The sequence below is a fragment of the Mastigoproctus giganteus genome, chromosome 1 (assembly GCF_048544385.1).
Source record: "Mastigoproctus giganteus isolate SK-2022 chromosome 1, ASM4854438v1, whole genome shotgun sequence".
NCBI lineage: Eukaryota > Metazoa > Arthropoda > Arachnida > Uropygi > Thelyphonidae > Mastigoproctus > Mastigoproctus giganteus.
Genome location: NC_143575.1, coordinates 153,464,806 through 153,488,509, shown reverse-complemented (window position 1 = coordinate 153,488,509; position 23,704 = coordinate 153,464,806). Strand labels below are relative to the sequence as shown.

The 23,704-nt window shown below is 38.0% G+C and overlaps 1 protein-coding gene across 5 annotated transcripts in view; it reads left to right on the top strand.

Moving 5' to 3' along the window:
- LOC150091204 (transmembrane protein 19) overlaps nt 1-23,704 on the top strand; it is a 256,672-nt gene that overhangs the window by 47,684 nt on the left and 185,284 nt on the right. For 4 of the 5 annotated variants that reach the window (XR_016546997.1, XR_016546996.1, XM_090374660.1 and 1 more), the window contains exon 3: nt 20,632-20,769. The exons of the other annotated variant lie outside the window; for it this stretch is intronic. Coding sequence is in view for 2 of the 4 variants with exons in the window: in XM_090374660.1 (XP_090230786.1) it covers nt 20,632-20,769 (138 nt within the window). In the remaining 2 variants the exon portion in view is untranslated. The remainder of the gene's footprint in view (nt 1-20,631; nt 20,770-23,704) is intronic. 5 annotated transcript variants of the gene reach the window in all.

Sequence of the window (23,704 nt, the reverse complement as noted above, 5' to 3'; positions counted from 1 at the left end):
CAAAGGGGCAAAAGTGCACACTATAGTTTAATATGAAAATTCACAAGCAAAAAAAAAAAAAATAGTTACCTACTCAAAGTAATTGAATCATCACAAACGAAAAAGGACAAGTTTTCGTCAACATTGGTTGGCATGCTGAAACGATTTAAGTTACTGCATCTACCGTATTTCCCCATGTACGACGCACCTTAATTTTGGGGCCCGAAATTTGAAAAAAAATGTATTACATAAAGTTATTGAACTCAAGTTTTATTCATCATAAAATTCATACAACTCATCACTGTCAAAACTCCCATACATTAGCTTGTCCTCATCTGTGTCTGATGACGAATCACTGTCTTCATATATTGCCTCGTCCTCAGTTCCATCTAGGCATTTACAACGATCTCAATCTTGATATTATCCCAGGATCTTTTCACCCAGGTACAAACTTCTCCTATAGTTGGTTTCTTCACTCTTCCTGCTGGTGTCAAATTGTCCCCAGAAGACTTCATCCATTGGTTCCATTCGTCTCTCACGGCAGCTTTGAAGGGTTTGTTAATGCTGACACCAAGTGGTTGGAGCTGGGATGTCAAGCCTCCAGGTATGACGGCAAGTCCAGGTATGCAGCAATCTTCTTTGTAATTTTTGTTATGTGTGTCCTGAACTGATCAAGCACCAATAGGGCAGGTTTGCATAAGAGCCCACCTGGTCTCCTGCTCCAAACTTTCTCAAACCAGATCTTCATCCATCCTGATCCATCCAACCCTTGTCATGAACGTGGACAATCACTCCTCGAGGCATATCTTCTTTTTGGCATTGTTTTGTGTTTGAAAATCAGCATAGGAGGCAGCTTGGTTCCGTCGGCACAACAAGCTAGAACAACTGTATAATGGCTCTTTTCATGTGCACTAACAGTTACAGTTTTCACCCCCTTCTTATCAACAATTCTGTTACTTGGGACATCAAATTGAAGGGGGACTTTGTCCATATTTGCATTCTGTCCCAACTCAAACTGATGTGTCTTCCGATATTGAATGACAAAATGATGAAATTCAAGGACCTTCTGCTCATAGCTTTCAGGCATCTTTTGGGCAAGTCTGGTGCCTGTACGCATGCTTAGTCCATTCCGTTTCATGAACTTGAAGCACCAATTGTGTCCTCCTTTGAAATCAGTAACTTCTTTTTCATCAGCAATTCTTCTTGCCTCATGCTGAACCATCTTTGTGGACACAGGAATTCCAATTGCCCTTTGCTCCTCAATCCATATCTTCAATTCCCTCTCTAAATTAGGCCATTTTGCTGACTTGCCTCTAATGGTCTTTTTCTGCCGTGGCGTTTTCAGTAAGGTGCCTCCGTAGCCAGGTGGGAAGGAGCGCAGTGCATAGCACACGCTTCATGATTAGACCGGGGTTCGAGCCAGTCTCCACCAAAAACGGAGGATGCGGAAAGGTCAGGGAGTGACCACCGCATATCCCGGGGCAACATGGCCTTTGTTGCTAATGCTCCTTAAAACCAAATAACAAACAAACAAACAGCGTTTTCAGTAGGGTTTCTCCTTCCCGTAGCCAGTCTCGGATTGTTTTCTCAGTTGGAGGAGGAGGACCAAACTTAGTTCAGCAGCACGATTTCCATTCACTTTTGCAAACTGGATCACTTTTAACTTGAATTCAGCACTGTATGAAAATCTTTTCTGAGCCATTTCTGGGCAGAATGTGGCAAAACGTAACCTAATATACCGGTAACAAGTGCGAAAAAGTGTGAAATGCAAGTAAAAAAAAAATCTACAACTACTGTATAAGACGCACCCAGTGTTTAAACCCCAAATTTTTGAAAAAAGGTGCATCTTATACATGGGGAAATACAGTATGTTTTGGGCAGGATGTCCAGTAATTCATAAAATGACCCTCTATTTTAAGAAAGTTTGACTGCTGAAAGTCTAATTTCAGAGAAAGGAAATTGAAGAGTTCTGAGTGATTGGTGGAAATTCATATTATAATATATCTTTCTGTGATCTGTAAATGATTCAGCAACAAATTTTCAATAAAAAAATTACTGACATCAGAGTAATAAAATTACAAATCATTCTGTCAAATTCTAACAAAATGCAAAGAACAGTAAAAAAAATAATAAAAAAATAAATAAAATAAATGTACAGCAATGAGTAACATATATTAGTATTACAAACTATACAACGGTTGACGATCGCTGACATCATCGACCAATCATAATTTGGGAGTGATCCATCATGCAAACGTATGGAAACTGGAATAATAAATTCACTTATGTGGAATAATAAAATCACTTATTACAGAATCTCTACAAAGTAAAGTTGCCATTGCATTGTGCACATAAAGCAAATCAATGCATACTTCTCTATTCTGAGTGTGCATTCACTGAGTGCAAATGGGGAAAAAAAAGTGAGCACAAAAAAAATAAACTTTTTGAAATTCATATATTATATCTTTCTCTGATCTGTAAGTGATCCATCAAGAAATTTTCAAAAAAAAAAGTTTACTGACACCACAGTAATAAAATTACAAATTGTTCTACCAACTTGTAACAAAATGCAAAGAATAGTAAAAAAAATAAAATAATAATAATAAATCACACAGTAATGAGTAACATGTATTAGTATCAAAACTAGATAACGTTTGAAGATTGCTGACGTCATGGCTCATTCATAATTTGTGAATGGTCCATTGTGTAAACTAATGAAAACTGGAATAATAAATTTACTTCGCAACAGATTTTCCCACCACAAACAAAAACAGAACAGATCCGTATAAAAGGGTTATAAAATGTATTATTCATGGCCAGGAACAAAGTCTGGGTCCTGTTGGCTGTATAGAAACAGAGCAGTAGACATGGGTAGAATGTTGTCATGAAAATGGCAAATGAATGCAAAACCATAAATTTAACAAAACTGCATGCTTTGGAGTGACTGAAGTAGACGTTTTACTCTTCCTGATCATTGTTTAATCTATTCTCTGAACACTGTGGGATAAACACTAAATACAAGAAGGGTTCTTCCTCATGCACCGGTCAGTTTCAGAACGTCTTAAGTGAGTATCAAAGGATCTGCAATTTAGTTGTGTCTCTGGTTAGCAATGTAATAACTCATTTGTAGTAGTTCTTGTTTTTTGCTTCAGATAAACAATAACAACAACAAAAAAAAAAAAAAAAGAAGCTAAATCTTGCATGAAAGGTGCTAAAATGACAGCACTGGCCACAGCTAGACTGTTATGTGACAAATTTGAACATATTGCCCTCTGAAAACAATCAGAGGACATATGCACCAAAAAATAAAATAAATGCACCAACACTAGAATAAAATCAGATTCTGATCTGATTTTAAAACTACTACCGATAAAATCAGTATATTTATATTTGGCACTGGTTTTGCTGAATACTTCATGATTGTTTATTTACTAATATTTCTATAAACGTGACATCATTCTAAACAATAGTCGGGCAGCCAGTCACTAGGTTGATAAGAATGTGTTACATTTAATTAAAAAAATTGCTTGTTTATTAATGAAATTTTTTAATTGTCTTGAGAAATGAATTAGCTTCCAAATTTCAAGAGCTCCTTTCAAGCTCGGTCCCTGATTATTAATTACTCTACCCATCTTGACTTAACTGCAAATTTTGACATCATGCCTTCTGTTCTTTTATCAGTCATTTAAGAAGATTGAAAACAACAGTAATTCCAGTACTACTACTACTACTTGCAGAATCTTATGTCTTATGTTATTATCTTAGCCCAATCTGAAAAAGTAACTATTAATCATAAGTCTGTCTCCTGTTCAACAACAGTGAGCATCAGAAACTCAATATCTTGCAGCCACCTTGTGATATATTTTTTCCCCTGTGTTTCCAGTATGATCCAGCTTATACAGCAACCTCTACTGTGGGACCGAGACAATACTTTGCTGAAATCCAAATAAACACTACAGCCAGCTCATGAGTAATTTCCCTCAGAATTCCATTTCTATGTAATTAATCTTGTACTGCACTTTTGACCTTTGTTTCCATGAATTTTCCTAAAACTGAAGTCGGTCAGTCAGTCAGACAGACTGGATGGTAGTAACCCACTTCACTCTTAGAACTACCTTTATGTATTGGTGATATATTGCTATGCCTCTGTAGCCAAGTGGGCAGGAGCAGCAGTGCTTAGCACACACGCTTCTTGATTAGATTGGGGTTCGAGTTTGTGACCACCAAATACGGAGGATGCGGAAAGGTCCCCAACCCAAGGAAATTTCTTCTGAGTCCGCTGATGTCTTCATATTATCTTTAATGGTTCACTGCTTCCTTGCTGCCTCCCTCAAAATTACTGGGTATATACCATAGACTCCAGGACTGCCTTACTTGCTATTGGCACTAATTTTTCTAATAAATAATCTGAAATTTCAGTATTGCTAATTTTGTGCTTTCCAGATTCACTGGCACAGTTGCTGCTCACTGTGATCAGTGCAATTCAGTTCGTGCGCAACATCAGCTGGGTTATCTAAGGCTTTCCTGCAATCATTATGTAAGCATCCAGTCTGATTTATTCTTCTCTTCTTTGTATTTACATATGTGAAAAACTCCAGTGTATGTACATTTCATATTGATATCCTTTGTGTGATATACAAGGGGTGATCATTTAATTCGTGGACTGGTGCAAAATCTTATCTTAATTGTCATCATCTGAATCTTCCATGGATTTCTCTTTCTCGAAATACTCTCCCTTGAACTTCACATGATTTCACTATTGTCCATGCATTCAGTGTTTCTTGCAAGTCATTTTTTGAAAGACTGCGAAGTGCTTCCATTCTGGCTCTGCGAGTATCGTTGTCGGATGCAAAACACTTGCCTTTCAGAGCTTTCTTCAGATGTGGAAAATGGGAAGAAATCACACAGAACTAATTTCAGTGAATAAGGGATACGGCAGATCCTCGGCACCTATGGCAGTGATCACTGGCTGCACAATATTAGCCGTATGGGGCTTGGCATTGCCTTGATGGAGAAACCACTTCACACACGGAAAGTTCTTGACGTTTCTCATGAATGGCATGGCAAAGTTTGACTCTGAGAACCTCAGAGTATTCTTCCTTATTCATATTTGTTCAACGAGGCACAAAATGTGTAACGAGAATGCCTTTTATGCCAAAAAACACAAAAACCATTTGTTTGTTAGTCAACCGAGAAACTCGAATTTTCTTAGGTCTTGGTGAATCAGAATGTTTCCACTCACTTGACTGTTGTTTTGTCTGTGGATCATAGTGAAAAATACAAGTTTCATCAAAAGTTCGCTATTCAATTCAAGAAGTTTTGGCTCTGAGTTTCAAAATGATCAAGCATTTCGTTGCACGAGTCTACTCCTTGCTGTTTTTGTTCTGGAGTTAAATTGTGGGAATCAAGCGGGAACAGATTTGTGACATTTTCAGGTGATCTTTCATAATATTGTGAGCATACTGTACGAAATGGACATTCTAACAGTTCTTTCACGAAGTGTAATTCACCTGTCTTCATTCAAGATTTCCTAGGCTTTTGTGATTTGCTCAGGGGTTGCTGAAGAGAAAGGCCAACCAAGTCTTGGGTGATCTGCAACAGACTCACAGCCTTCATTTGTGCCATTTAAATATGGCCATCCTACCAAGACACTAATACCATACACTGCATTTATTTCTTTAATGTTTCTGATGCATTTAAGCTCCGTCTGACACAATAATGGATCACGTATCATTCTTCAATCTGTGTTTCTGACATGATACTTGCTTTAAAACGATAGTCAGGGACACATGGCTAAAAAAACTCTCTTCATGCAACACTAGCTCAACAAGTACTGGCATGTGCACAGAGTTTGCTCAGTAGCAATTAGGGAGAGTGCTTCTAGTAGCAATTAGGGAGAGTGCTTTTAGCAGCAGTTATGAAAAGTTTGCACGGTAAACATAAAATCTTGCACTGGTCCATGAATTAAATGATCACCCCTTGTACATACAAGGGGCAATCATTTTAGTCTAACAGTAATCAATAGAAGTGTTTTTTTACCATGTGGTTGCAATTACGCTGAAAAGAAAAAACATGGATGGTGAAAAAGAAAAGATGTGCAATTACTTTTGAAGAGAAAATGAAAATAATAAGTGCTGAAAGTAGCAAAGGCATGGCATCTATCAGCTATGCCTTCACCACTTAGGGTAAGCTCACTTATTAATAAGTATGTAGTGAAGGTTAACAAGTGTATTACGAAACACAGGAAAATGGGATTGATATTATAGTTGAAGAAATGGACAAACTTTTGAAAATATAGAAAATATGTAAAAAATGTATGCATAAAAAATCCAGATTATTCACAAATCTTTGTCAGCCTGTCTCTGAAAATTACATGAGTTTTTATGGGAATTTGGTTAGAGTAAATCAAGTTTATGTACAGTTTTCCAAGAATGCTTTGGAGTATCAGGTATATATTGGAGTATCAGGTATATTTCTATAATGTATTTAGTCCAAAATAGAATTCAGTGCTTTGTAATTCCTTTAATTAAAGTTTAGACCTTACACTTCTCCCTTAATCACAGTTTCTCCCTTAATAAGGGATAATGTTTCTCTATCATATTTATGATACTAAGTTTCCTTTCAGTACTAGGTCAGTGATATTTGCACTATTTGGTAAAATTCAACTGAATTCATATGGGGCAAGTAGTTAGTCAATGAGTTCCACTTGATAGGTGTTAAATTAATCTCCCATAAAAAGACACCCACATCCACTTATTCATGTTTTTGTAAGTTACTTTTAAAGACCCGCCATGTTCTTTAGTTATTTGGCTTAACACCTCTCTCTCTCTCTCTCTCTCTCTCTCTCTCCTTTTCTTTCCTTCTCCCTCTCCTCCTCAAAATATAAGGAAAATTGGATCTTTGTTACATAAGGAAATTAGCAAGATACATAGGCTGGCTGCTTGATAGTTCACCGGAGTGAAGTTATTGGTAATGCTGTAGGGGGCTTGCGGATTGGCTAGTGTATAATCTCACTGCTTCTGCTCTGCCAGATAGTGACTGGAGGGAGTCTGAGTAGTGTGTGTGTGTGTGTGTGTGTGTGTGTGTGTGTGTGTGTGTGTGTGTGTGCATGCAGGGACATTGTCGAGGCCACCCTATGTCTAGGAGCTGGGTGTATTCTTGCTATGCGTATAGCATATCCAAAAATTTCATTACTTCAGCGTGTCTTCCCCACATTTTCTTACTACTGAATACATTGGCGTCTCCGTAGCCAGGTGGGAAGGAGCAGCAGTGCATAGCACACGCTTCTTGATTAGACCGGGGTTCGAGCCCGTCACCACCAAATATGGAGGATGCGGAAAGGTCAGAGAATGACCACCGCATGTCCCGGAGCAATATGGCCTTAGTTGCTAATGCTCATAATAACAACAACTGAATACGTTATGGATATTTAATTAATAGAACAAACATGTATTAACATAGATCAGTGGTGGCCAACGAGTCGATTGCGGATTTAATTTCGGTCGATCACGACAAATTTTAGACATACAGTCATCTCTTGATTTGTGCACCTTGTGCAATGTAATTTTTGAGATGGTAGATCGCGGCACATTTTGAAGGAAAAAAGTAGACCGCATCACATATTAAGTAGGCTTGTTTGTTTGTTTGTTTTTGGTTTTTTATTGGCGCATTGGCAGCTGTGGCCATAATGCGCCAAGACTATGCAATATTTAAAAGTTTAAATTCTCGGTGACCTAATTAGTTAGGTCACCATGTCCAGATAAATAATAACAAATATATAAAAATTAAATCAATAAAGAGATAACAATAACAAATTTTAAATACAATTAAAAACTTTTATTGATTTAAAATAGCTAAAAACAGCAGACACGTTGTCATTGTCGGATAAAATCTGACTGAGTGTATAAGGCTCAGTCAGATGACTAAAAGCGGTAAAACGGGTGCTGCTAAAATCTGGACAGTCAATTAAAAGGTGTCTAATCGTTAGGATTGTGCCACAGGACACACACATAGGAGGGTCATCAGCCCTCATATTAAGTAGGCCACTCCTGACATAGATAATTAATTAATAGAGCCCTCCCTCTCCTCAAAATATAAGGAAAATTGGATCTTCGTTACATAAGGAAGATTGGCAAGATATTCAGTCCATTGGACAATCTATAGGCTGGCCGCTAGATTGTCCAATGGACTGAACCTATTGGTAATGCTGTAGGGGCTTCCGCCCGTCACCACCAAATACGGAGGATGCGGAAAGGTCATTCAGGGAATGACCACCGCATATCCCGGAGCAATATGGCCTTAGTTGCTAATGCTCCTAAAAAAAAAAAAAAAAAAAGTAGGGGCTTCCAGATTGGCTAGTGCATAATTTCCCTGCCTCTACTCTGCCAGATAGTGACTGGATCCAATTTTGGCGAAGTCAGGACGGTCTGTAACAGCCAAATCCTCTGTTTGCACTTTCACAATGGTGGGACTGTTAGTAATCCTGGGTATAACCCCAATGCGCAAGCACTGTGGATGACCACCCAGGTGTGAACCAACGTAAGCAGGGGTCAAGGTGTGGTGCCCGCACCACACGTAGGAATGTTGCCCCTCTGTGTTACCAGGGAAAACACTGACAAGGAGAAAATTGAGTATACTGAGTTATGCAGAGCCATTAGAAAGAGACTCAGAGAGAACGTAAGAAGATTTAACACAAGAAAAGTAGAACAAGCATTAAGGGAAAAACAAAGGACTTAAATCAGCAGCCATGAGCAGTAATACAGAAAGACAAATGATACTGAAACTGAAGAATAGCGATGGTGTACTTATAAATAGCAGAGAAGGCATAATTCAAATAGCAGAAGACTACTATAGAGAATTATACAAGGAGTGAGGGAATGATGCCAGCAGTGGAGAAGATGGATCGCAAATTAGTAATACATGTGACATACCCGATATCCTTCCTGATGAGGTAGAACATGCATTGAAGAAATTGAAGAATCAGAAAGCCCCGAGGGAAGATGAAGTTACTGTAGAATTGTTAAAATTGGGAGGAAGAGACATGACACAAAAACTGGCAAGACTCTTCACAAAATGCATTAGAAAAGGTGTGACATCTAAGGAGCGGAATAATGTAATCATAGTTTTGCTGCATAAGAAAGGAGACAAATTGGAAATTATAAACCAATTAGCTTGTTATCCCACATCTACTACAAGTTGTTCACAAGGGTCATTACTAACAGATTAGAAAATATACTTGATGAGAATCAACCAAAAGAGCTAGCTGGCTTTAGGACAGGATTCTCAACTATGGATCACCTTCATGTAATATCACAACTAATGGAGAAAGCAAATGAATACAAAACACAGTTATGCCTGGCATTTGTGGATTATGAAAAGGCATTTGACTCCATACAGCATAAGGCAATATTTCGGGCACTGGAAAGACAAGGCATAGATACCCCATATATTATGATTTTGAAGAAAATATATGAGAACACTACCTCCATTATTAGACTAGACAAAGATAGTAGCAATTTTAAAACTGAGCAAGGAGTTCAACAGGGAGACACATCTCCGAAGTTGTTTACTGCTGCCCTTGAGGAAGCTTTCAGAAGATTAGACTGGTCGCATAAAGGAGTCAATGTGAATGGAGAGTATCTAAACAGTCTTGGCTGCCATTAGGGCAATTTTGAAGAAGGGATCTGCTCTGAATTGAGAGACCAAGGAGTGATTGCTGTCAAAAGAATATCGATGTGGAAGGATGGTAATCTCATCCCTACCAGAGTTCTCATCCTAACGTTCAAAACACCACGGTCTCCAAGTTCCATAAAGGCAGCCTATTTAAACTGCCCAATGAAGATTTATATTCCGACCCCACTGAGGAGTTTTAAATACCGAAAGTGCGGCCACTCTCAAACAGCTTGTCATGGCTCCCTGCATGTGCTCACTGTGATGCTAAAGACCACAAGAGCAAGGAATGTTTAGCTTCTAAGCGAAGTTGTACCAACTGCCAAGGAGAACACCCTGCATACTCTTGAGCATGCATGCCAGAGGATGAAAAAGAAATTCAATAACTAAAAACAGAGCTGAACTTCTCCAGTTGGGAGGCCAGACAATGCATCCAACCAATAAATAGCGCCAAGCCCTTATATGCCAAGAAAGCTTCTGGGAAAAGTACCATCGGTACTCAGACTCATGACTATTCCACCAAGGGAGTCATTTACTCCCATTGTGTGCTATTTATTAAATTCCCAAAAGCCCACCCAAAAATCACAGTCAGCCATGACTCCTATATCCGTATCTCCTTGCTTTTGCTTACAGGAGATGTATTTAAAGGCAAATCAGGACCCTGTCTTATGTAACTGTTCAGTTATTTGCAAAGACAGAGCTGGGGATGGACCTGCCCACGGAGTCGCTGCCATCCTTGTGGGTAATCACACCCCCTTCAAGCAATGCTACTTACTTGGAGGCTGTAGCAGCTCATCTTACAGTAGGGTTCTTCTTAACTGTTTGCTCCATCTATTTGCCACCTGGGAAAGACATCCCCCAGGCAGACCTTGATGATTTCATCAAGCAATTACCACCCCCTTTTCTATTATTAGGGGATTTCAATGGACATAATACTCTGTGGGGTAGTTCTGAAATCAATAGAAGAGGTCAGATTATCAAGCGGTTGCTTGAACACAATGATCTGACCCTTGTAAATGTGGGATCTAACCTTTTTCCCACATGGCTACTTGTACATTTACTGCCATTGATCTTTCCATCTGCTCTGCTTCCTTCCTGCCTCTGTGTACGTGGGAGCTTGAAGAAAACCTTTATGTAGTGATCACTTCCCCATGTTATCCAACATTTCTAATAGGAGACAGTGTCACCAGTCGAGGATACCACGTTGGAAGACTGATCACGCCGACTGGAATTGTTTTCGACATCTGGCAAATTTTTACCTCAATACAGTCAGTTAGGAGCTTATCAATGATGCAGTTACATACATTACAGAAAGTATCATCCATGCAACTGCTATTCCAAAAACGTCCACCTGGTTTGTATCATTTCCCAAACCTTGGTGGATTATTGAATGCACAGCAGCATAAAAGGCTCAAAACAAAGCTTGGGGGATATTCCGAAGATATCCTACCATAGGCAATCTTCTATCCTTTAAATGTGCATGAGCCAAAGCATGATACATCCGTTGTCAGAGTCAAAAGGAATTGTGGATTCATTTCACATCCTCGGTTACCCAGACGACCAGCGTTAAGGTGGTCTTGGAGAAAATCCGGAAATGAAGGGAAAATACACTATGCACCCCTCATCAGTTCTGGAATATAATGGATGTACAATGGATGCAGACTCTACTGCAATAGCAAATGTTCTTGGGGAAACTTTTTCTAACATCTCAGCTACATCATCGTATTCCCCAGAGTTTCTGGTCCGAAAAAATAAAAGTGAAAAGCAGACCCTTAATTTTACATCAAAAGGTTTCCGCGCATATAATGGGCTATTTAACCATTCACGAGCTGAAAACAGCACTTGGCCTTACAAAGGCTATTGCTGTTGGACCAGATGACATCCATTATGAAATGATCAAACACCTTTCACCAAAATCCATGGACCTGCTGCTCTTCCTGTTCAACAGAATCTTCCTTCAAGAGCAGTTTCTGGACATGTGGCGCAAGGTAATTATACTTGCTTTTGCCAGATCCTAAATCTCCGAAAAATTATCATCCTATTGCTCTGAATAGCTGTCTGTGCAAAATATTGGAGAGAATGGTCAGTGCTCATCTCTTATGGTACTTAGAATTGAATGACCTTCTCTCCCGCTTTCGGTGTGGCTTCCAGAGGAACAGGTCCACTTTGGACCACTTAATTAGATGAGACATCTGTCTGAGATGCTTTCCTAAAATGAACACCTGGTGTCCATCTTTTTTGACATGGAAAAGCGTATGACACAACTTGGAGATTTGCTATTTTAAAAGACCTTTATAACCTGTCTAAGAGGTTACCTTCCCATTTTTATTAAAATTTTTTTATCTCGCTGCCATTTCCAAGTTCGAGTAGGATCCTTCCTTTTCTGGTCCTTCTGCCAAGAGGAGGGGATACTGCAAGGATCTGTCTTAAGTGTCACGCCTTTTGTCATTAAAGTAAACTCCATTACCAAACAACTTCCTCCAACTATAAACAGTGCACTCTGTCGCTGATTTCAGCATATTTTCTCAATTATGCAATATGAGGGTTAGTGAGAAACAACTGCAAAAAGCCATTGACCATCGTAATTTGTGAGCCCCGGCCAATGGTTTGTAGATTTTCACCAGAGAAGACCATTTGCATCCATTTTTGTCGCAAACGTAACCTCCACCCTGAACCTGAATTATGACTTGGACAAATCACCATTCCAGTAATAGCAGAGACGAAATTCTTGGGACTCATATTTGACAAAAAGCTGACATTCATCCAACACATTCATCAGCTACGCACAAAGTGCACGAGATGGCTTAACATTCTCCTCTCCCCTCTTCTACCTCTCGGGGTGCAGGTATATGCACTTTACTCCGTCTGTACTGTGCACTTGTATGCTCAAAATTAGACTATGGGTCTCGGGTATATGCATTTGCCAGAAATAGTGCTCTTCATGTTGGCTTGACCCCATCCACCCTCAGGCCATTCGTAGCAATACCGCTGCATTCAGAACATCACCTGTCCTAAGTCTGTGTGTCGAAGCAAATGAACCAGCCTTGTCACTTTGACAAATGCAGTTGTCTTTACAATATGCCTTCAAGCTGAACTCCCTGCCAGATCAGATCACCCCACATGATATCCGTTTTTGAGTCAGTGGGAAAATCTATATAACACACGTCAGACTGCTAATTGCCCATTTGGCATTCATGTTCAAGAGCTACTCAATGAGCTTAACATCATGGTAGACAAGGTTGCTCGATCACCAAAGCAGCCCCTTCCACCCTGGCCTGCTCAAATACCAGCTTGTGACTTTTCACTCAAGAGTGCGACGAAGTCTAATACCCTGTCCTCTGTCTACCTTCAGCTCTATTCACAACACCGTGCAGAACATTCTGACCTTGCCAGCTTACACGCTTGAAGTCAGAATCGTATGTTGGATCTGCTGCCGCTGTTTTTCCAGCTAATACTATATCAGAGCAGATATCCTTTGACTGCCACATATATACTGGAGGTCTGCATACTATAGAGTTAGCTCTAGATCACAAAAAATCACCGATATTAACTGTGTATTATATATGCTGATTCAATGAGTGCACTACAGGCTTTATCAGTGATGTCACACACTGCTCATCCAATCCTATCCCAGATCCTGCAGGTGTAATACACTCTACAAGAAGATGGATTCAATATCTACCTCTGCTGTATCCCCAGCCACGTTGGGATTAAAGGAAATGATTTGGCTGACACTGCAGCCAAATTGGCAGCCCTGATGAAAAGTTTAACCTGTTCAGGGGCTCACATCTGAATATGGGCTTGGCACACCCAGGGTCCTGAGCTGGATATCATTATTCTTCTCTTTCTTGGTGATTCCCTTCTAACTTCTGACTCTTATTCTCTCTCTCTCTTTCAGGGTAATTCAGAAATTTTTTTTTGGCTGGTGTAGCATAAGCCTTGGCTCCTTTGCACCATATGGCTAATAATAATAATAAATACATACTACAGGCAAATAATATGCAGTAAGTTACATTCTCAGTGGCAAGATTCATGGAATCACCAGGTTACAAACAAACTTTATCGGATTAAGCCCGTGATCCGTTTTTGGCAGTCCAGCCTATGCAGGCTGGACTGCCAGGGATTGCAAAGAGGAAGTTGTTCTTGCTCGACTCTGCATAGGACACAGTTAATGACCCTCCTATGTGCAAGCAATGTGACACTATTTTATCAGTTCATCATATTTTATCTGATTGTACCAGTTTTAAAAATGCTCGTTTTACCACTTTTACCCATCTGACTGAGCCTTTATATGCTTAGTCAGATTTTAAATGACAATGAAAATGTGCAGCAGTGTTTAAATTTTTAAATGCAATTAATATATATAAACTGATATGAAATGTCCAATACATTTTTACTCCTTACTGATTTTAGTTCTTGATATATACAGTGCTTTTTTGTAAAAAAAATAGGTGCCGGTACTCATTCTTTGCTATCAGGAAAAATTTAAATTAAAAGGATATGAAAAGTACTGTAAAAAAAAAAAAAAATTTTTTTTCTTGATATTGTTACTTTAGTAGTAATGACTGTGGAATAAGAACAGCAAATTTAGTATATTAACACAGTTTATTAAGCATAAATTTATTCAAGTATATAAAAAAATAAGTAAAATGTGAGTAAAATAAGTAAATAAATCAGTCAACTACTGAGTGCCAGGCACTCAGGATGAAGGTCCGTAGTCACGAATGGTCATTAGTGTAGTATTTCAAATAGAGAGCTTTATGGTAACTGAAAAAAGTTTCTAGTACCCAGACTTGGCCTAAAACTTGAGGAACTAGCGAAAACGTTGTCTATTTGAGTCTTTCTAGTTGTTGTGAATGGCAAGGGTGGGAGAAGCGACTCCTACTTCTTCCTGGAGAAGCGATTAAAGTCTTGGTGGGGAGAGAGGCAACTGACAGGTGAAGACCATGCAAGACTACACGCAGGTGCCTCCCCCACTACTGCTGCCTCAACACTGGCTCTCTGAATACCTCCTTGTCCAGACAACTCCAACTTGGAAAACTGTTAAAAAAATAGTTCTCGTCGCAAAATTTATGAATGACCTTTATAGAATTATTAAATAATTATTTAGCAATCTTTTCATTAGCAATCTACTCACCAAAAGGAGAGTTACTTAGTAAAAAGAAGTGCAATAAAAAAATTTATTTTAATTTTAACACAAAAAGTAAATGATAGATTTCAATTGGAATAGTTTTCCCTTAATAAGCATCGAATAATGCATAGCTAATGTGATTTTCAAATTTTTAGCTCCATTAGCGACAGAAATAGTGGGGGGGAGACACGAAAATTACATTTTCCTTTCTGGCACCGCCATTTTTAATTTTAAAATTATATTTTAAACCTACTCGTTGAGCTCTTTCCAACGGTGTATAATAAGCTATAGGTTGTCAAAAAAATTTCACCCCCCCCTTCCATTTGTATATTGGCTCACATGATGTACAAACCCATGCAAAATTTCAAGTCAATAGATTGAGTGGTTCAGGAGATACAATGCTGTGACAGATGGACAACCGAGCGACATTTATTTTTATTTATTATTTTTAGGGTCCATAGTCTAACGAAGGGCCCTAAAAATAATAAGTAAAAATAAATAACATAAGTAAAAATAATTTCATAATAAAGCTTTTGTAGAATATTCCAAAGTTTTCATCCCTTGCCGGCTTTTTTAATTCCTCTTTGTGTGTCTCTTGCTGAATGACGTTTCCGGAGCAGCCACGAATCAACATATTTTGCTGGATCGAAACGGGTCAACTGTGGGCCTATAATTTTAAGAAACAGTTTTGTCATCAACGAAGCTCTGGTTCGGCTGATGATCAGATTCATTTGTGAAAATCGTCGTTCACATTCACTCGATGAAATTGGTATTGCACTCAGAGTGTCCATCAAATGCTTCAATTCTTCCGAAACCACCTTTTCAATTAGGTATTCCTGAAATCCACGAATTGTATCTCTTTCATTTAACTGTAACCTAATTGACAATTTTCTAACTTCATTTTCACCAAATGCCAACAATTCATGTTTAGAAGGTTTAATACCTTTGTTGTCCTCATTTTCCTTCTCTCGTCATCGGAAAAACGTGGATAACGCACTTCCACGAAATAACAGATGATTATTTGTCGATGTAAAAGAAAATCAGGCTCTCTTAATTCTCGAATGGGGCACTTACAGTTGATTCACAGTGGTGTCCAACCTACAAACCGCCTGGAAAGTGAACTAAAACAGCATTTTAATTTTTGTTAATTATAAAAAAAATTTTCTCATTAAATGGTTTGTTCAGTAAATGTAATTGTGTATTGTACTTAATAAAATTTTTGAATATTTTCAATTTTACTTTTACATGCAACAAGATATGAAAAATGTAACACACTAAAGAAACCTAACTTTGAATTTTTTTGAATATGGCCCATGTACGGGAAAAGGTTGGATGCCACTGCAGTAGAAGGTGGGCCAGAGCCCACCTTCTACTGCAGTGGGAATACCCCTTGATCTGCTCACTGTTGACCAGCGCGACTTCCGGTATGTGGGACAGGTGGTCAGATAGGTTTTGCCAGGTACCACTAAGTTGTACAATGGTAATCCCTTTAGATCTGTTAATTCGCACAGCAGCAGCACTAATTGCCTGAAGGCCAGAAATGCGAACAGTGTGTACCAAGTTAATTCTCTCCTAATCCGTTCACTATATGAAAAATTTCTTAGCTCAACGGAAAGTATTTTAAATGAATTACTTCCAAAGGGAATTCAAAATGATTCGCTATAAAGGACTTCGTTAAACAGAGCCCTGACTGAGTAATTTAGAATTATAAAAATGGTTATACAGTTTTATATAGAAAATATCTTAACAATAGACAGTGAAAAATGCAAATTTAGTTAAATCATTTTAAGCTTATTTGAATAATAGGTAAACATGTGAAAAAAATGTATGGAATATTATAAATTTTGAAGTGCACTGCATCCACATGTCACATGTCACTGTTAATAAAAGTGCTGGTATGCCATACTGTTGCGTACCGTCCTAAAAAAAGCACTGTATATATATATATACATTAAACATTTTAAATAATGGTGATTATTTAAATGTTTTTGTAAATACTGTTAATGCAAGCTGACAGCCAAATTAAGTGATATTGAAAGGCATCTTACATCGTAATACAAACAAAGCACGAAGAGACCTTTAGTTTTCAGCATCAGAAAGTATTGCCATTCAAGAAAATTGGTGATACAGAAGGTGCAAAAAGCAATAAGTAGCATTGCTTTCATAGCTGTGCATTGTGCATTATGGGTAGTTGATCATTTGAGTGAGCTTTGTAAATTTTGTTTTTTAGACAGAGGGAATGTAAGGACTTCAAACTGTAAAGAACTTCAATGTATTTCAATAATATATAAATGTACTTCAATAATATTAGCATTAGTAGAAGCATATGATGCAAGCTTATACAGCATCAATCAGCCGGGGGGGGGGGGGGGAACCTTCCCATTTCACCCATACATGTGGTCCAAATGTTTGTTTAGTTCTGCCTTCAATTTATTTCAGCTGTCAACTTCTACAACAGCAGATGGAAGTTTGTTTTAGCATTCAGCCACCCACTGGCTAAAGGCAAATTTCTATTCTACAACTGTCTTTTCTCTACTTGAATTCATGTCCCCCTCAGAGGATTAATTTGAGCAAGAGGAAGAATCCCATCAACACTGAGCTTGCTCAAACTATTCAAGGCCTTATACACCTCAATCAGATCACCTTGCAGGTGCCTAGTCTCCAGACACTGTAATTTGCAAAATTTAAGCCATTCTTTATAAGAGCAGCCTCTAGTCTTCAGATGCGGAAATTTGTAGAAACTGAAACTTTTTTGGTAAGGGCATCCCTCAGTTCCCTTCACAAGTCTCATTGCCCTTGTCCGTATTCATTCCAGCAGTTCTACATCCTTTGTAAAATGAGGCATCCAGACTTGTATGCAGTACTCAAGGTGTATCCTGGCCATTGCCTTATACAATGGGATAATCATATCCAGCAAAACTCATGAGCTGTCTTGGCAGCCTGTCTACACTGCTCAAAGAAGCTTGTAGCTGACTGCATAATTATCTCCAGGTCTTTTTCATTTTTTGCTACCGTGAGTGGAGTACTGCACAGTTGGTACATTATTCTGGGGTTACTGATGCCCATATTATTATTATTATTATAATTAGCCATATGGTGCAAGGAAGCCTGAGGCTTTTGCTGCACCAGCCAAAAAAAAAAAAAAGAGAGAGAGAGAGAGAGAGGGGGGGGGGGGTCAGAAATAGAAGTGTATCACCAAGAAAGAGAAGAATGATGATATCCAGCTCAGGACCCTGGGTATGCCAAGCCCATACTCACCAGATGTGAGCCCCTGGGGGTAATGTAGTACTTTGCTGCAATTGTCAGTGTTTAACTTCAGTTGCCATTTCTCAGCCTATCTGCTGCAGTAGCATACTATTTTAGTACATTATTCTCCCAACATTTAATGTATAAAAAGGGCCTTTTCAGTGATAATTGTCTGTTACTTTGCTTGCCTCCTACAGCAAATGCAAACTGCCAACTTGTATCACTTACCTGACTTGTGGAAACATCCTGCTTCTTTCCTCTAAAGAACTAAAATTATTGCAGAAAAAAAAAAAAAAAAAACGTTCAACTGAAATGATTATTTGGAAGCTATAAAAAAATTCCTATAAGAACTATTTTCAAACTAATGAAAAATGCTGAATCAGTGTAAATTTTCAACTAGCATTCTTTATGATAAGCATTTCATTTATTCAAGCTATCACATTAAGAAATTATATTTCTGGTTTTGCACACCTTGTGGATTTCCTGAGAATGTACTGGAAACAACACGAACAATGTTAATATTCTTTCCAATTTTTACTCATTACTCATTTTTTTTTGCTTTGATTCAAACTGTTTCAATAAATAATTTATGCCAGTTACTCCTCGCAATTTTGGTGCTAGCCATATATATCTAAATGACTTTTGAATCCATTTCTCCGATTTAAGTTAATACTTGAAGTGTTAACCTGATTCAGTTTAAAATGATTCTTTGCTTTATCATTATTGGTTCCTTAAAGGTTTAGGCCTAAATGGATGTCAGATGAACTAATAAGACTCATGGCAGAGAAGAAAAGTGCATGAAACACAAATTCTCAGGAGATGCAGATGCCTATGATAGATATAAGATAGTCTGTAATCAAGTCACAAAGGTAATTAGGCAACAAGGGCAGCAGATTACGATAAATCTTTGGCAAAGGACACAAAGAAAAACAGTAAAGAACTATTTACTTATAAAAACTCTGGAAGGAAGGGAATGAATCAGATTGGTCCACTTGATATTGACTGTTCGATTGTTGATGAACCTGCTGAGGTAGCTGAAAAACTGAATGAGTATTCTGCATCTACATTCACACCTGAGGAAGTTTGTAGGGAAGTGAAGGCTAGAAGCTTATCAAACTCTGGCATGGAGCTAAATGATTTTGTAATGACTGAGAGCGAAGTGGAGGAGAAGTTGTTGAAATTGAACATAAGAAAGGGACCTGGTGTCGATGAGATCTATCCAGTTATATTAAAGGAAATAAGCAAACCATTAGCCATAATTATGAAAGCTTCCTTGAACTCAGGGGAGGTCATCATGGCCTGGAGATGTGCAAATGTGACCCCAATTCACAAAGGAGGATCAAAGGGTGACACAAGTAATTACAGATCTGTTAGTTTAACTTCTGCTCCAGGGAAAATAATGGAGTCACTAGTTAAAGAAGCAATGGAGGATCATCTAGACAAGATCGCAGTTATAGTTCAGACAGTATTTGTTTGTTAAGGGGAAGTCTTATCTGACAAATTTGATTAGATACTATGATGTGGTTACAAAGGAACTAGATGCAAAAAATAATTTTGATATCATATACTTGGATTTTAGGAAAGCTTTTGATACTGTTGCACATGGAAGATTGCTGCACCAATTGGAGCAGTATGGCATTAAGGGCAACTTGCTACAATAGATAAAAGGATGGTTGAGTGGGAGAAGACAGAGCGGTAATCAATGGACACTGCTCTTTGTGGACTAACGTTATTAGTTGAGTCCCCCAGGGGTCAGTGTTGGGTCCATTGTTGATTTTTGTATTCATCTATGATATTGATAAAGGTATATCAGTAAGGCATTTAGTACTACCAACTGGGTCTTACTACACTCAAGGTAGTGGAGGATGAAGAGGACCTTGGGGTAATTGTGCAGTCAGATTTGAAGTTTTCTGAGCAGAGCAGACAGGCTTCATGAGTATCATGGTATCATGCCAATGATATATAGGAATTTTGCTAGCAGGGATTAGGAGGTGATTGTCCCCTTGTATAAGGCAGTGATCAGGCCACACCTTGAGTACTGCATACAAGTCTGGAGGCCTCGTTTTAAGAAGGATGTAGAGCTGCTGGAACGAGTACAGAGAAGGACATCAAGATTGGTGAGTAGAGCAAAGGGTTGCTGTTACAAAGAAAGGGTTAAGTTCTGCAAATTGCAGCATTTGGAGACTAGGCACTAATCTAATCGAGGTGTATAAGGCCTTGAATGGTTTGAGCAAGCTCAAGTATGATGGGATTCTTCCTCTTGCTCAGATTACTCACCTGAGGGGACATAAATTTAAAACGAGGAAACAACTGTAAAAGAAATTTTCCTTTAGCCAGCAGGTGGTTGAAAGTTGGAACAAACTTCGATCTGTTGTAGTGGATATCAATAACTTAAATAAGTTCAAGGCAAAACTAGACAAACATTTGGAGTGAATGGATGGGGGAAATGGGATTGTTTTTTTTTTTTTTTGGGCTGATGCTACATAAGCTTGCTTTCTTGCATCAGGTGCCTCTACTAATGTTCTCCGAATGAATTAAAAAAATTGTATACTCAAATTGTGTTGGTCTGCCTTTATCAATATGGTTTTAATTTATCTTTTGGGCAGGATTAGCAGTTGGCTTTATATTAACTCTAAGCAATTATTGCTTTCTGGCATGCCTGCTGGCATTTTTTGTATCATCTTCTAAGGCCACAAAATTTCAAGCTTACAAAAAGAAGAAACTGGAGGTAGATTTCAAAGAAGGTAAGATTACTTATATACATATTGTAGCATTTATTCTTCATTAACACTAGAAATTAAAGATTCTGTTAATGGTGGTGTGACACTTAATTTTTCACTATTTTGAAAAATATTGAGATATATGGTGTACAGTTTATTATACAAGTAAAAACAGTCTTTAAGTGAGGGCACTCAATGCATGAAAGTAGAAAATTGATTTAATATAAAAAAACTATAGCAATAATTACTGTTTAAAAAAAAACTAGTTTGTGTTGGATAGTATTAGTAGAGGCATATGATGCAAGAAAGCAAGCTTATGTAGTATCAGCCAAAAAAAAAAAAAACATATCCATTCCATCTAAATGTTTGTCCAATTCCTTCCTGAATTTATTTAAGCCATCAACTTCCACAATGACAGATGGGCGTTTGTTCTCACAATAAACAACCTGCTATCTAAAGGCAAATTTACTGTCTTTCCTCAATTTGAATGTATGCCTCCTCAAGATTGGTAATCTGAATAAGAATCCCATCAGAATTGAGCCTGCTAAACCCATTTAAGGCCTTAAAGTGCAGCCATTATCAACCCACTGCAGGATGGAAGCCTCCTCAACAATTCATGCTGAGGGAAATGGACCATAATCTGCCACGCTGGTCCAGTGCGGGTTGGCAGATCGACCGTATTCAGCAGTCAGGGGCTTACTGGTCTACTCAAAGAGTGTGTACTACTGCACTCCCGCTCCTGACCACTCGGCTACAGAGGCCTTTAAGGCCTTATACACCTCAATCAGATCACCTCGCAGGTGCCGCGTTCAGACACTGAAATTTGCAGAACTTAAGTCTTTCTTATGAAGACCCCCCCCCCCTAGTTAATCTTAGTTACCCTAACACAGCCCATGTATTTTTTTGTTCTGTGATGATCCCCACCATTCCCTGAAAATCTGATGCACCCAGCCCTCCATTCTAATACAATCAGTGCAAGAATCACTTCACCTCTCCTTGCGGCTACTGCTAATCTTTGTCTGTGAATCCCCCCCCCCAAGCTAGCAGTTTTCCGACCCACCTAACACTGCCTCGATAGCATTAGCAAATATTCTTGCACAAATTCTCCACACAATTTGTACAAATTCAAACTATATATTTATACAAGAGATGGAAGTTTGTTCTAACAATTAACCACCCTCTCGCTGAAAGTAAACTTCTGCACATCTATTCTACAACTATTCTTCCTTGGTATGAATTATGTCCCATCCTGTGCATAGTCTGAGCAAGAGGAAGAATGCTAGCATTGAGCTTGTTCAATCCAATTAAGATCACCCTTTCATTTCCTTAACCGATCCCGCTACCGTTCTCTGCACCTGTTTCAGCAGCTCTACATCCTTTTTAAAATGAGGCCTCCAGACCTGAATGCAGTACTCAACATATGGACTGATCATTGCCTCATACAGTAGGAGAATTACCTTCTTATCCCTGATGGCAAAATTCTTGTATATCACTGACAAAACCCCAGAAGCTTTCCTAGCAGCCTGTCAACACAAATATCCAGAGTGTAGTACAACACAGTTGGAATGTTAATCAAGATTATGTTACCCATATGCAGTGCCTTCATTTTGTTTCCTAGAACTTTCCATTGGTTCCTTTCCCTTCACCATAGTAATAAATAAATAGGAATGAAGAAAAGATTCTGAAAATTTATTTATTTTTTTTATACGATTGAAGATTTCAGTAAAGGGGAACTGATTTCAACATAATACAGTAACGTAAAAACCCACACAATTCCAGTTATCGGTATTATCGCAAATTCAATAAGATCGAGTTTATAATAGATTGCGCTAACAGAAAAGCTCGATAAACCGGAAAGTGCAAATTGTTTTTATTGTTTTCTGGTAGTGACCTCCAGAAATGTTTTAAAAAAATATCAGAAAGGCATTCAAAATTGATTCTTATAACGGAACATATGATAACAATGAAAGTGTAGTGAAATTTCCGTTATAAAAATAAGATTTTAGAGAGATAAATAGCTTAGTTATATAGCGAAAGTTTCAACTTCCAAGGTCTTGGAACGAATTACCAAAAAAACAGTGTTTTACTGAGTTCGCATTACAGTAGTTTCATGATACCTCCATTTATTCCTACGGGATGCAAACTACATTTCCACGATTTTTTTTGTTTTCACTGGCCAGCAAAAACTTATGTAAGGTCGAATTTCCATAAGCTGATTATTATGTAAGTTGGGGAGTGGCTGTAATCTTGAATTTTAAGTAATGAAATGAAATCAGAACTAATTCTGTACATTATTTCTATATACATTTATATGATTAAATTTTTTTAAAACTAATATAAAAATCTCCATCACCCTTTTACTCTTTAAATAGACTGTATCTGTTGATGACCACGAGTTCATTCTCATGGTGTCGTGGCTGTGTCACCAAATTTTTTGCATGTGTTCAGATCGTCTTTAAAGTCTGCAGAGATTTGTCATCACTGATCATCTGTTTTGAAGTAATATTAACTTTTTTTTTACGAAAGTTTAAAAATCTGCATAGGAGGGCATTGTCCTTTTTAGCAAGCTTTGAGACATGTCAAAAGTGAAGAAATTCTCCAGAATCAGAAGTTGATGAAACTGAATCAAATAATGTGTGAATGTAAAAAAAAAAATAACAAAAATGTAGAGAATATTAATGCAAAGAACAGAATAAGTAGTGATGATTTTTAAATATATTTTTAATGATTTTTAACTATTTTAAAGATTTTTTAATTAATAATTGTGTGTGTGTGTGTGTGTGTGTGTGTGTGTGTGTGTGTGTGTGTGTGTGTGTGTGTGTGTGTGTGTGTGTGTGTGTGTTAAAGAAATGTATTTTTGGCAATATTCCCAGTCTAATTTTGACTATAAGTCAAAATAGGAAAACGTTAATATTTAAAAGCATTTCTGTACATAGTTTTTAAATAATGTTCTCTAAAC